Source organism: Pan troglodytes, chromosome 2 (genome assembly GCF_028858775.2).
Source record: "Pan troglodytes isolate AG18354 chromosome 2, NHGRI_mPanTro3-v2.0_pri, whole genome shotgun sequence".
Lineage (NCBI taxonomy): Eukaryota > Metazoa > Chordata > Mammalia > Primates > Hominidae > Pan > Pan troglodytes.
In genome coordinates, this window is record NC_086015.1 from 31,393,456 (window position 1) to 31,408,503 (window position 15,048).

The 15,048-nt window shown below is 36.6% G+C and overlaps 1 protein-coding gene across 21 annotated transcripts in view; it reads right to left on the minus strand.

Annotated features, from left to right (window-relative positions):
* The window catches only part of SLC4A7 (solute carrier family 4 member 7), a 111,592-nt gene that overhangs the window by 49,126 nt on the left and 47,418 nt on the right, over positions 1–15,048 (minus strand). For 8 of the 21 annotated variants that reach the window (XM_063806679.1, XM_054680461.2, XM_009445058.5 and 5 more), the window contains 3 exons: positions 14,576–14,736; positions 12,104–12,292; positions 2,212–2,327 (listed from right to left, as the gene is read on the minus strand). In XM_063806679.1, coding sequence (XP_063662749.1) covers positions 2,212–2,327; positions 12,104–12,292; positions 14,576–14,736 — 466 coding nt within the window. Of the gene's footprint in view, positions 1–2,211; positions 2,328–9,485; positions 9,858–12,103; positions 12,293–14,575; positions 14,737–15,048 lie in introns of all 21 variants that reach the window. The other 13 variants (XM_016940617.4, XM_016940614.4, XM_016940615.4 and 10 more) reach the window with 3 other exon arrangements.

Below are 15,048 nucleotides of genomic sequence, written 5' to 3' on the forward strand. Positions count from 1 at the left end.
GTAAGACTAGAGAGAAACAGGAAAGAAAAACTGCTTTATAAGACTACTATTTGCTAATCAAAACTTGTGATCTAATGAATGTTTAAAATGTCAAAATTTTCACAACTATAAAGAATGGAGTAGACATACAAAAAAGCAAGCAAACATATTTGAATCAATGCTACTGTTTTAACTGTCACAATCTTTATCAAACATGAACTTGAGAAATTTTTCAATGAATACTGCACTATTCATTAAAAACTATTAAGGACAAATATGTAGTTCACAAACTAACAATGGTTCATGAAATTATACACAGTGCTAAAAAATATTCATGGTTTTATATTACTTAACCTTAGAAAACCTTTACATTGTATGTAAAGTCCCCCTAAAAACAAACCAAAAAATTACTCTGGGCATTTCCCAGTCTTTTCATTAACTGGAAAAAAAAACCATTACTTTTATTTCATTAGTAGTATTTTTGAGACAAGGTCTTACTCTATTGCCCAGGCTGGAGTGCAGTGGCAGGAACATAGCTCACTGTAAACCTCAAAATCCTGGACTTAAGCAATCCTCGCACCTTGGCCTCCCGAGTAGCTGAGACTACAGGCATGCGCTACCACGCCCGGCTAATTTTTGTTGTTTTTTTGTAGAGGTTGGGGGCTTGCTATATTGCCCAGGCTGGTCTTGAACTCCTGGCCAAGTGATTCTCTTGCCTCAGCCTCCCAAAACACAGGGATTACAGGCATGAATTACTATGCCTGGCCCCTTGTTTCTATTTAAAACAAAAATCTATAGCCCTTATTGGCACAGATATATGATAATGCTATAATAGTAAAATTTAGCTTTCTGTGTATAATTACAAGGAAAAGGTTACACATGATATCAAATTATGTGAACTTCATTTATATGCAGTTTCACACAAGTCACTAAACAACCACTTACAGGGCTATCTATGAAAAGTAAAACCAGCACTTACAGCGGGCCTCTTGAGTCCCACACCCAGTGTGCCACAACTACAGTGCCAGGAGGCAGACTCCTGCCCAACAGGAGACAAGGAAGTATACACAAAGATAGGCCAAGTAAAAAAAAGTAAGACTGTGACAGAGGAACAAAAATAAACGGCAACTGCCATGCCTAGAGGAACTCTATAATGTAAATTATATTAATTTATTCATTTAACAAGAAATAAATTGCAATTTTGTTACTAAGTACTTTGCACTATCTGAAATAACATGAGCACCAGTAAAATGTGATCAGGATAGATCAGAAAAACTTAAAATACAACAGCCTTTCTGCACAGCCAATGTCCGTAATGCTAGGCTTCCTATAGTTTTAGACTATAACACTCAACAAAGCTATAATGCAAACCATTTAAACTCCTTTTCTATAAAATATATCTTGTAGACTTTTCATCAAAGAATAAAAGGCTTAAGAAATGAAATCAGCTTGACATAATTACATTTATTAAAAAGTCTTATACTGGATACAAAAATATTAAAATACCATGAGCATCTGGTATTTTACTATAGCAAATTAATACTACTAAAAAATTAGTGGCTAGATAGAATCAATTGTTCATAAGAAATACTCATAAAGTACATTTTACATTCAGTTACAATTTGAACTTAGTAGTCTTTTGCCCTGTTCTTTTAAATTAAGGTTTATCTATTTCAACAAAATACTCATTTACCAAAATAAAAAAATCATACTTCACATAGGTATTTTTTTGTAATCCATGCCTTTACCTACCCATGGGGAAGCACCAATATATTTCTCAGTGACATTCCAAAAGTACTGACACCATAAGACAGTAATTCTGGGATCGCATTACAGCCCAGGAAAGACTGAATCATTAGTGCTGTAACATCACTCCCAGAATTAACGTTCTAGTGGTGGTAGCTCCAGAACAAATGACTGTAGTTCAAAAAGTACTGACGTTTCACAGTATCTATGGGTAGGTATGGATGGAAATATCGTATTATTCACATATTCTTTTTCAGAATTTCTAACACTAGTAATGGTGTAAAGTTATTCAAGTACTCACAGGTTAACTGTAACCCTTCTCACAGTTTTTACCTTAAATTAACATCACAGACATCACATGCAGGTTTGTAAGCACCAGTCTACTAAAAAATTACTATCATCAATGTTAATAACATTAGCCACAAATTACTACTTATTTCCTCAGTAAGAATAATTATGAGAATTTTCAGTTAATGATAGAATTACCTTGCTGAAGTCAACAGTACTATTTTCTCTGCTTCCACCACTTCCATTACCTTTAATTTCTCCACTTTTACTATTGTCCAAGTTTCCAGGAGCAGACTGGGGAGAGGCCAAAATACCTATGTTTAAAGACAAATTCCAAATTAGTAAGGAGAAAATTCACTTTGCAACCTGATTCTGCTCACATTCTGAAAGTGATGATTTATGAATATTATAAAAGCAAATGTGCAAGGTTAAAAAAAATAAGTGCCCGGTGTTAGTAACATACCAGCAAAACTAGAACAACATTTTAAGCAATAATAAAGCTATACATTTTAATATTTAAAATAATACAATTAGAATTTACAAAAATTGTGGCCTTTTGCAAAAAGAAATAAAACGTGAGTTGCTGTGAACCACAAAAGATGGAAGACCTGAGTCTGATTACCATTAAAAATACTTAGGGAATATACTTTTAATTATCATAAACATGTGAAATGCATGGAACTTAATGAAGCCTAGCTGTACTTAGCATGCTTTCAACAATAAATTCTCTGACAAACCCTAAGTGTAACTCAGAAAAAAGCTACACTAACTAAATGCAGGTTGAATTAACATAATCTCCCATAATCAGAAGTTTCCTAAAGACTTTTCATTTTTCTTTGTTAACATTTATGTCTATAATACCTATTGTCATTACTCCTAAGAAATCCAACTTTAAAATATAACAAGCAAGTTTTTTGCAATGAAATTGGCAGAGTAAGAGTTTTATAACCAAAGGGATCTGTGTTTAAATTATGCACTCTCTGCCACTTTGTATCTATGTGACTGTAAGAAACTCACTCCATCTCTAAGAGTCAGACAAACTCATAAAAATAGCTTATTTGGATTAGAAATGATACTTGTTTGGATTTCAAAGGACAGACACATATTGAAGCATTAGTATATTCATTTCAAAAGTGACATTCAACACCAACATTTCACAATAATAAAAACACAGCTTAATATGAGACTAATCATTAACACTATGAATTCTAATTCTGCAAAAAAGTTAAAATTTAAAAAATTTCAAATTCAGCCGGGCGCGGTGGCTCATGCCTCTAATCCCAGCACTCTGGGAGGCCGAGGTGGGTGGATCACCTGAGGTCAGGAGTTCAAGACCAGTCTGGCTAACATGGTGAAACCCCATCTCTACTAAAAATACAAAATTAGCCGGGCGTGATGGCGTGTGCCTGTAGTCCCAGCTATTTGGGAGGTTGAGGCAGGAGAATCGATTGAACCCAGGAGGCGGAGGTTGCAGTGAGCCAAGATTGCACCATTGCACTCCAGCCTGGGCAACGAGAGAGAAACTCCGTCCTAAAAAAAAAAAAAAAAAGGGCCAGGCGCTGTGGCTCACCCCTGTAATCCCAGCACTTTGGGAGGTCAAGGCGGACGGATCACCTGAGGCTGGGAGTTCGAGACCAGCCTGACCAACATGGAGAAACACCCTCTCTACTAAAACTACAAAATTAGCCCGGCGTGGTGGAGCATGCCTGTAATCCCAGCTACTCGGGAGGCTGAGGCAGGAGAATTGCTTGAACCCAGGAGGCAGAGGTTGCAGTGAGCCAAGATTGCACCATTGCACTCCAGCCTGGGCAACAAGAGCAAAACTCTGTCTCAAAAAAAAAAAAAAAAATTTAAATTCAAGTACACTACACAGATTTCTACTATTAGGTTGGTGCAATTTCCTTTGCTCCAACCTGATATTAAATGCATCTCATTTTTTTCAAAACATCCAAGGTTTTCTAGTGCAAGAATATAGACTAATAATTCCTAAAACACTGAACATTATAGGAGGAAAAGGTACTGAAATACAACAGACTTTACTTTTTGTTTTAACTGTCCCATGCACAGCAACACATGGAAGTTCAGTTAAAATCTGTTTTGTGGTTAGATTCTATAAGGTCTGAAGATGTACTGGTAATCAAGTTTCAGAATTTAAAGTACATCAGATATACCTGACACATCTAAAGGAGTTTTCACTTTTGTAAAACAGAATATACTATAACCAATGAATACTGAAACTAAGTCATCTGGGTTTACGGCTTACGCTTTATGACAGAGACTGCTGTCATCGTCACTTCTCTGTAAATACCTAAACTACAATGTTGATGTGACGAAAAATCTTAATTTGCAATCTATTTAGCCATGTGCTCACTTTCTGGAAAAGTTAAACAATTCCGAAATAAAAACGATTTCCCAAGCCTCAACTCATTTCTTACAATCTTAGCTTGGCACACCAAGAAGATTCCTCTTCTTTGACCTTTGTCCCCAAACTTCCAGAAGAGTCCCTTCCTTGCTCAAGAGATAAAAAGTTAACCAGTGTTTTTCAGTGACTTCCAACTACTTCCACACAAGAAAACTGAGAGTACCATTTGGCCCTGGTGGCAAACGCAGCTGAGCATTACATACTTCCAAAGGCTAAATGTATTCCACCTGTGTATATATATCATCAAAAGCATACATAACGCACAGTTTTCCAGAATAGTCCTAGCTGCCAGATTTGAGGGAAAAAAGTGGAATGATGAGAAGACTCTAAGGAAAAGTAAGGATATGCCAGCAATGAGAAGAAGAAATAATGAAGAACTCAACATTGACAAAGTTAGCAGGTATAACCTGAAGTCACATGGCTAACCTGGTCATCTTGAAAACCTGTCCCTTTTTCAAAACTGGCACACTGGATGCATGCTACAGTTCTTCATCATTATGATTTGTGTAGTCTTTCCCAACCTCAGCTAAACTAAAACTGTTTTCTCAATCAGTAAAGTCTCCCTGCTCCTATAATAAATTCCTAGCATTCACAATGAGCAAATTACAACAAAATAAAGCTATCATTAGCACAAACACAGAAGGACTACATTACTTTGCTTTAAGGAAAAAAAATATGTATAAGGAAATCAAAGATATCAGCATTTTCTTTAAATTTTTCTTTAAATTTCAAATTTTAAACTTTTCATTAAAAATTTGAAAGTGAGGTAGTTACAGCAATGGTGCCCAACTAGGAAAGATTATGACCCCCAAGGGACTTGTGACAATGTCTGGAGACATATTTGGTTGTCACAACTCGGGGGTGCTGCAGGCAGCTAGCCAAGGATATTGCTAAACATCCTATAAAGCACAGGACTACTCCCCTGCCACCCAATCACCCAGCCAAGAATCATCCAGCCTAAAATGTCAATAGTGCCAAGATTGAGAACCACTGAGTTAGAAAAAGGTATTTACAAGTACTAAAAATAAATTCACTTCTTTTTTTTTTTTTTTTTACTTTCCCTAGAGATGAGGGTCTCACTATGAACTCCTGGCCTCAAGTGATCCTCCCCTCTTGACCTTCTAAAGTGCTGAGATTACAGGCATGAGCTACCATGCCCAGCCACAAGTTTTATACATATTAATTTATACAATTTATAATTTTATACATATAACTTTTATACATACAATTATCTTCTAAAAAGTAACTAATGGGAAATACCACTTTTTTATTATAGGTATGCACAAATTATGACTCTATGACACAAAAATCCATGGTGTTAGTCGCTTGAGACATAATGATGCTGAGGCCACTTTCTTCCACTAAGACAGTACCAGACATCAAGGAAACTCCATTAGAGTTTCTAGATGCTTTAAGCACCGAAAGTAATTGAACAGAGAATCATGTATAGCTGTCCCTATTTTTCCTCAGCAGTTACATACTATCTACAGTCGTCTTTTTAACTGTAATTCTTGACTTTAGAAATTCCCTCTCTCCTCTCCACTCTAATTTCTTCTGTTCAAAAAGGCTGATAAATCTCACCACAAAAACTCATGGGAAAAAATGTATGTTGGATTCTCAGTTAATTTATCTCCTTAACACGGCCTAAGAAGCCAATGTGAACCCATCTCCCCCTTCTTTCCTATATAAAATTTATAGTTCCTAATTATTTATAACATAGAAGCTGGTAAAACAAGACATGTTCATTGTTACTGATCAATGTAATATTGGAAAAAATGGAAGGAAGTAGCTTTTAAAATCACTTTTGTTCAAGGAAAAATAGTAAATCTTGTTAGTTCTTAAGATTAGAATGCTGATTACTTCTGAATAATTATTTTTAGGGTTGTTTTCCTCTTTTATGTTCAGTTACTTCATCATTAAGCTTTATCTTTTTCACGAACTGATAAAGTTCACAATGAAATACTCTACTATAGATTTTGTTGTAAGTGGACCTGAGTTCAAATCCCTGCTCTGGTTGATCTTAACATCTCCAAGTTTTTTTTCACTGAAAAACAGGAATAACACCAACCTCATCAAATCGTTACAAGAATTAGAAATATGATATTTGAAAAGCACTTATCGCTGTCTCTGGAACAAACTATAAAACAATGGCAGCCATACTACTATTATAACTAATGTCATAATGATTTAGCCATGAAGCTTCTATTTGTACTTCCAAAAGTACATCCTTTTTTGCAACTACAATGAGCTTTGGCTAAATGTAACTGGTGTGTTTCCATAAAGCCAATAGAAAGAGAGGTTTACTTCATAATGATAGGAACACAAGGATTTCCAGTCAGAGGATTTAGGCCATCAGTTACTAATTGTATGATGCAGGGGAAGATGACTAACTTTTCTAAGTTTCTGAAAATGGGTGTGTCCATCTAACTTACCCATATTTGTATACACATTAAATAGGCTAATAACCAAGCTACCCACTGAAGTGCTGTATGTTGTATTTTGGAGAAATGTGATAATACTTATGTGATTAAAACCAATGGTTAGCATTAGTATCCATCACATTGAGGCTTAGCTGAAATAGTAAAAAAAAAAAAAAAAAAGTCACTAAAATATATTTATTTTACATTAATTAGGCAAAAAGATATATGTACAAATGTACATGTAGTCAACATAAGGATAAACCAAATTTTCATACTTTATAGCCCTTAAGATGAGTTATAGGCTGGGCATGGTGGCTCACACCTGTAATCCCAGCACTTTGGGAGGCCCAGGCAGGCAGATCACGAGGTCAAGAGATCGAGACCATCCTGGCCAACATGGTGAAACCCTGTTGCTACTAAAAATACAAAAATTAGCCAGGCGTGGTGGTGCATGCCTGTAGTCCCAGCTACTTGGCAGGCTGAGGCAGGAGAATCACTTGAACCCGGGAGGCGGAGGTTGCAGTAAGCCGAGATCACACCACTGCACTCCAGCCTGGCGACAAAGCGAGACTCTCCATCTCCACAAAAAAAAAAAAAAAAAAAAAAGAGTTATAAACCTTTTCTCCACTAAAAAATAATAATTTTTTGCTAATTTTGCACATACAATTTTTTTTTCCCTAACTACAGGAACTCTGGTCCTGAAAATTTCAAGGTAAATTTGGATTAAAGATAAATAACAGCATGAAACAATGGACAACTAAAATCTATTCCAAAACATAAATCCGAGTCTGTATATGATTCCAGGCAGTCAGTCATCAGACAACTTCAATCTTCTCAAAGGCAAAATGAGAAAAAGAACACTTGATCCTATCTTTATTTAAAAGACTAAAATGTGGCTGGGCATGGTGGCTCATGCCTGTAATCCCAGCACTTTGGGAGGCCAAGGTGGGTGGATCATTTGAGGTCAAGAGTTCAAGACTAGCCTGGCCAACATGGTGAAACCCCGTCTCTACTAAAAATACAAAAATTATCTGGGTGGTAGTGGCACGCGCCGTAATCCCAGCTACTCAGGAGGCTGAGGCAGGAGAATCACTTGAACCCAGGAGGCGAGGCTGCAGTGAACCAAGATGGTGCCACTGCACTCCAGTCTAGGCAACAGAGTAAGAACCTGTCTCTCCACCCCACCCGCCCAAGCAAAAAAAAAAAGCCTAAAATGTACTACATTCTTTGGAGAAAAGCATTAAATAGAAAAAAAGGTATGGCTGGGCCTGGTGACTCACAGCTATAATCCCAGCATTTTGGGAGGCTACGGCAGGAGGATTGCTTGAGGCCAGGAGTTCAAGACCAGCCTGGGCAACACAGCAAGATACCGTCTCTACAAAAAACTTAGCCAGATGTTGTGGCATGTGCCTGTAGTCTCAGCTACTTAGAATGCTGAGTCAGGAGGATTGCTTGATCCCAGGAGTTCAAGGCTGCAGTGAGCTATGATTGTGGCACTGCAGTGAGCTATGATTGTGGCACTGCACTCCAGCCTGGGTGACAGAGTATGACTCTATCCCTATTTAAGGCACATCACTTCACTATAATTTATTTGTATGTGTTCATTCACCTTATGAGTGAACTGCATGCACACACACACACACACACACACACACAAAACCAAGCTACCAAGGCAAGACGCAATCAATGGCCCACACCTGTAATCTCAGCACTTTGGTAGGCCAAGGTGGGTGGATCACTTAAGCCCAGAAGTTCAAGACCAGCCTGGGCAACATGGTGAGAACTGGTCTCTACAAAACACGAAAATTAACCAGGCATGGTGACACGCCCCTGAGTCCCAGTTAACTGGGAAGCTGAGGCAGGAGGATTGCTTGAGTCCAGGAGGTGGAGGTTGCAGTGAGCTGAGATCATGCCAGCCTCCAAAGCAAGAACCCGTCTCCAAAAAAAAAAAAAAAAAAGTTCACCCAGCCTGGCCAGCATGGTGAAAACATGTCTCCACAAAAAAATACAAAAAATTAGCCAGACGTGGTGGCTCAGTCCTGTAGTCCCAGCTACTCAGGAGGCTGAGGCATGAGAATCACTTGAACCCAGGGAGCAGAGGTTGCAGTGAGCTGAGATCACACCACTGCACTCCAGCCTGGGCAACAGAGTGAGACTCGGTCTAATAAAAATAAATACATAAATAAATATAAAATAAGTTCATGGCAAATTAAAACATTATAAAAAATGTCTATGTTTTACTCAAGTGTTCAAATGCCTTGACCTTTAAATCTAAGTGAAACTTTTTAAAAGGGCTTAAATTATGTGTAGTCTTCTTTGTAGTCTTTTTGTAACTCAAATTTTTAATAATCTTACTCTTTTTTATTAGGTTGGTGTAAAAGCAATTGAGTTCTTGCCACTGAAAGTAATTTTTGCCATTGAAAGTAAAGCAAACTTTCAATGGCGAAAACCGCAATTACTTTTGCACCAACCTAACACAATATATCATAAAGAAAAAAAAACATGCAGAAGTCAAAATAAATTATAAGCATTATCTACATATGCTGCTTAAGCTATGTGCTAAAAGGCATTCCAAGTGCAAGTGACTCAGAGGCAGAAAGCACCACACATGGAGGATTTTGGATAGTTGCCTGGAGTTAAGTCAACATTTTCCTCATTCTTCTGCTCCTCGCCTTTCAGCGCTGCTTCTAAGTCTTCCTCAGGCGGATGAATTACTACTGTGGGAATATCATCACTGGCAGGTGAAACCAGTAGTTCTGGGGCCTGACGCTGACTCTCTTGGGAACTTCTGGAGGTCAGGCGGCTGATGCTAGGGCTAGAAGGAGGACTGTTCTGAGGGGTGGGTACTGGGGTTGTACACCTTGAGCCTGCAGGGGTTCCAGCTCTTGAAGAAGGAAGAAGATGACCGAGAAGAAGAGATAAAGGTGATTCTCCTCTCAAGGAAAGGTTTGAGGCAGACAGACCTGTTCGCAAAGAGTGGCGGGAGGCTGAAAGGCCTTCCCCTGAGATAAAACAAATAAATGAAAAATGATGAAGTCCACTGCAGAAGGCAAATAGAGACATTTTTTAAAAAATCAATTTACACTATAAATTGCATACTTCAAAGGCCCAAAATTTCAAAGTCATGTGATGGTTAGCATGTCAATCGGGTTTTTACATGTTAGAAAGTCACTAAAAAGTTGCTTAAAACTGTAATTAGTTCTCAGAACACATAAAAAAAAATTGTTAATGACAGATGGTGGGGGCAATATCCTGTTAGAAATTAGAATGACCAATAGCATGGCATTTTTAAAAAGGACAATATCAATACAAAGTCACTGCTTAAACAATAAATAGCAAATGAAAATATGTAATACAAAATTAATATAACTCAAACCAAAAATAACCAAAACTAATAGCTTATATTTAGCGTATTTTTCCTCCATTTTACCAAACAGCTACAGACAATTATCTCTTAGAGAAAAAGTTCATGTTAACATTAAGTAATAATTTCTAACTTAAAACTGGTATTAAATATTTACAATATTAAGTCAGTAAGACACCATCTACAGGTGGTGCTGCTCTCAAGTTTTAAAAAAAGACAAATAACAGAAATTTTTTAAAAAGAGAAACACAATGTCAATTTTAAAGGATACATATTCTTGAGCTCTCTAAAAATATTAATAAATGTCCTAAAGTATGCTTTTCACTTCTGATATGTAGCAGATACATTAAAACAAATACATATAATTTTTTATTTCACTAGCTAAGAATAAAGTACTTCTCACCAACAACAGCAATATAGCAGTAGGTCTAAAATATTTCAAAAGGTCATGCATACTTTTAATTAAACCCCTCATATTTGTACTAAGTGTATCTTAAAAGAATAACATTCTTTATGAAAAACATGCAAATACAATAATCAATTCCATATGGCCTAATCAAAGTTACATGCTCAAGAGGTTTCAGAAATAGTTAAACTATAATCCATTAGAAAACACCATTTAAACAAAAAGCTACATGCAGGAAAAACTCAAATTATAACTATATTTCAACAAAAGAACATGCTAAAATGGCATTTAAAAGAAAACAGTCAATGTCTTCTGATGACCAAATTACAATTGGACAATAGTGAGGAACAACTGCATATGAAGAGTAAAGACTGAATAGGGTCCCTCTGGATAAATCAACTTATTTCACCAAAGGAGAGAATATAAACAACAAATAAAAGACAAAAAAGAGAGTTAAAATGCGCTATACATTGGCTTGTTTTTACATTGAATTTTGGTCCATAAGAGGTATTCTTTTACTCTTAAGATTGCTTAAATACAACATGGCATAATTTTAAATGGATTAAAAAGGGTTTTCATGGCCAAGTGGAAGATAAAAAAGATGATTATTTTCAACTTTAGAAAAACTAGACCCTATCACCTATGCTTGCTTGTTGGTAGAACACTTAAAAGTCATACTATTATTTCAGGGGTAAAAAAGATGAGCAGGCACTGTGCCCCATACTCCACTAGTCCTCACTGTAATCCTCACGAGCTTTGGGTAATAGTAGCAGCTTACAGCAACTACTGGAGGCTACAGTGACTCTCCATAAGCCACTCCGATCCTTTGCACCCCGGTTTTCCAGACTCACTGTCAGAGTTCTCAACCCTACTGATGCATTCCTCTGCTTTACACAGAAGAATAAAGAAAGGCAAAACCTCCAAGTGTCCAGCATTAGGACACCAACAGAGGTAAACGACTGCAAAAACACTGTCTTCCCACATGCCACACAACCTGCCTGTAACCTAAGAATGAGAGTAGAAAGGTGGAATATGTAGACCTGGGTCTGAGCCATTCTCAATGGATTAGAAGACACCAACTAGGTCACCCTTAGTGTAAGACTGGAACAGTCATAAAAGCCTTTCACAAGTTGTACAAATAAAGAGCCGTGAAATCAGCAAACCAATCCAAAAACACTTGTTTATACCAGCAAATCAAGTATGTTCAGGAGAAAAAAAAAATTAGGAAAAATCTAAAATAAAGGTTCAAACCCAAGATTTAGAATTTCAAAAAGGTAATATTAAAAATTATAGATCATAATTTATGCCTCTTTAATTAATTATACAAGAGGCCTTGAAAAGAAACAAAGCAGGAAGGAGAAGTAATTCAGAGGTAGGTATAGTGAGTGTTTAAATATCCCCAAATGTTAATCGTAACATACTGGAAAGCTGTTACAGTAGAAGTGTTAGCAAAAATTGGATGCCACAACTTATCTCACCATTCCTTTCAAGCAAGTGAGGGTCAGAATGTTTCTTGCCTATATCTGCAAAAGATCGAACAAGAGGAATCCGACTGGTGAATCTTTTCTCATTCTGATGATGATGTCTCTTCAGAAGAGCTTCTCTGACATTCTCTCGTATGGACTCGTCTAATTGGCCAGAAGCTACCATGTTGTCTAATACCATATCTATTCAATGAAAAAAAAAATAAATTACTAAACACTCAGATGACCATAATATAGGAATAAACTGTGAGTGAAACCTTATGACAAAAATTAGAACCTTAAATAGCTCTAGAAAGTTTTATTCTGTCACAAATAATCAATGCAGAAATGAACATTATCCAACCAATAAAAATGAATTACAAAGACTGCCTTATTTTAATAAATACTATTATTTATAAAGAGGCTACTATTATATACTAATAGCCTTCCTATAGCTGAAAGTGCTCCCCTGTATGAATACAATAAATTCTATTAAGCTGAATATTCAATAATACTGGCTTCCTAAGATGTAAAGGTATTTTATTGCCAAACCTCATATTCTCCCCCAAAACTGTTCCAGCAGATGAATATCAGGACCCACTCAGTCATTAACTATTCACTGAGCGTCCGCTGTGTGTTGGGAATACAGCAATTTAAAAATAACAAAACAGAGCCAAGTTTCTGCTCTCTTCGAGAGGTAGAGAAACCAACATACAAACAGATAAAACGTCATGAGGTCATAAGTTCTAGGAAGAGGAGTAAAATCAGGTTGTGAAAGGGATGTGGGGAATGGGGAAACTGATGGCAATGCCATTTTATACATTACTGAGGTGATTAAACTTTTTAATTTATAAAATATATATTAATAGTTTTAAACAGTGGTACTAACTTGGAAGAAGAGGGTCAAATTTTCAAAACTACATGGTTACTCTAAAAAAACCCTGGAAGGACCAGCCTAATAGGTAAACTGTTAACCTTAACACAACAGCTACAGTTTAGCAAACAAATGAACACTAGATTATACAACATATACTAAAAGTACTACATGGTATTATGTGATAATTGCAAACCAAAGTCTGAAACCCATATGTATTATACAAATTCAATATTCCCAACCTTAATTTTTCAGTTACTCATGTGAGACAAGAAAGTAAGGACAATTCAAATATTTGCAGCACACGGTTAAATCTAACAGTAGGCTAAAATTGAAGTATTTCTAGCCTGAGAAATTGTATTAAGTTCATGGTTCTCTTGAAGATTAAATACTACAGATTTTTTGTTTTTCCATGGGAGCAATCTACAATGGTAGTCCCACCATCAAATTCATTACCACCAAAGTTAATTTTGGTTTTTATTAATTTTAGTTAGTGGACAAAAAGCTGTATTACAGCTGCCTTTTTCTACTTTCTACCTCCACATTATCCTTCAAATCTCCCCCTTTCATTTTCGTTGCTCAACCTACTAGAGCTCTTCCTTTGCTTAGACTGTTCCTAGCCAATAACTGGCCTACTTGCTTCTAAACTCTTCCTAATCCAAAGCCACCCTACATTCTGTTGCCAGAATGATCTTCCTGAATGTGTATCTCATATCACACTATTCCTCAACTTAAAAACCATCAAGACCACCAAAATGCCTACCAAATAAAATCCTATTTCTTGGCTAGGCACCGTGGCTCACACCTGTAAACCCAAAACTCTGGCAAGCCGAAGTGGGCAGGTTGTTTGAGTTCAGGAGTTCAAGAACAGCCTGGGCTACATGGCGAAAACCCGTCTCTACAAAAAATTCAAAAATTAGCCAGGCATGGTGGTGTATACACCTGTGGTCCCAGCTACTCAGTAGGTTGAGGTGGGAGATCACTTGAGCCCAGGAGACGGAGACTGCAGTAAGCCGAGATCGTGCCACTGCACTCCATCCAGCCTGGATGACAGTGAGAGACCCTGTGATCCCCCCCTTAAAAAAAAAATCCAATAATTCAAGGCTAGTCACAATCTAATCTCTAACTGGGTTTCCCAACATACCTCCTAACACTACTGAAGAAATCTGTATATTCACACAGAACTGACTTTCCTGAGATTCCTGTCTATACTTCTCTAGACTTTTCTTTACTCTTCCTTAAAATACTTTCTCTCTTGTATCACCTACTCCTTGGTTCCCATGTGTTCACATTTTATGAGTAACTTGTACAATTAATGTTCTCTGTGGCTATTCCCCACATCCCCATTCCAAAAAACAAGGAAACAAAAAACTCTTTTCTGAATTTCCACAGAACAGACTCTGTATTTGCTTGTGCCACTATTCACTCTCTTACTGATACTACACTTATGTCGGTTTAATTTAATCTCATCTGCAAATTTATCAAAGACAAAAATTCTATCTTATTTCCTTATACTGCACTCCACAGAATAGAAGCTCAACATATAGTTGTTAAATGAATGTCTAAAATTCCACTACATCTTACATATTTTTTAAAAGTCAGTTTACTATAACCTGCTATTTCATCTAGAGTGCTTGCTCTCATATCCAGCATGACTGTTCCATTGAGGATGCAACTCCTTAGTTCAAAAAGACTGTGCAAAGAGAGAGTTGCCACATAAGGTTTACTCCATCGGTCACCGCCATCTTCAACATCCTCTTCAAATTTCAGCCATCTGAATGCATAATATATAAAAATATTTTATAAGTAATGAAGATTCCATTTGTTTATCTTAATGTGATAAAGAAACATTTGTTCTTTAAAGAAAAAAAAAAAAGAAATAAAGAAAACCACGACCAAACACGTTTTCACAAATTAGGTTAATGGTCTACAATATCTATAGTCACAAATTTCCTTTGTAGTTCCTCTTTCTATTCTAGGTATCATAATAATAAGCCTACAAAAACAAACTATGGAATTTCATATAGTTTCTACTTCTATTCCTCTTCTAAACTTGCAATACACAAAATTGTAGACATTAAAATCT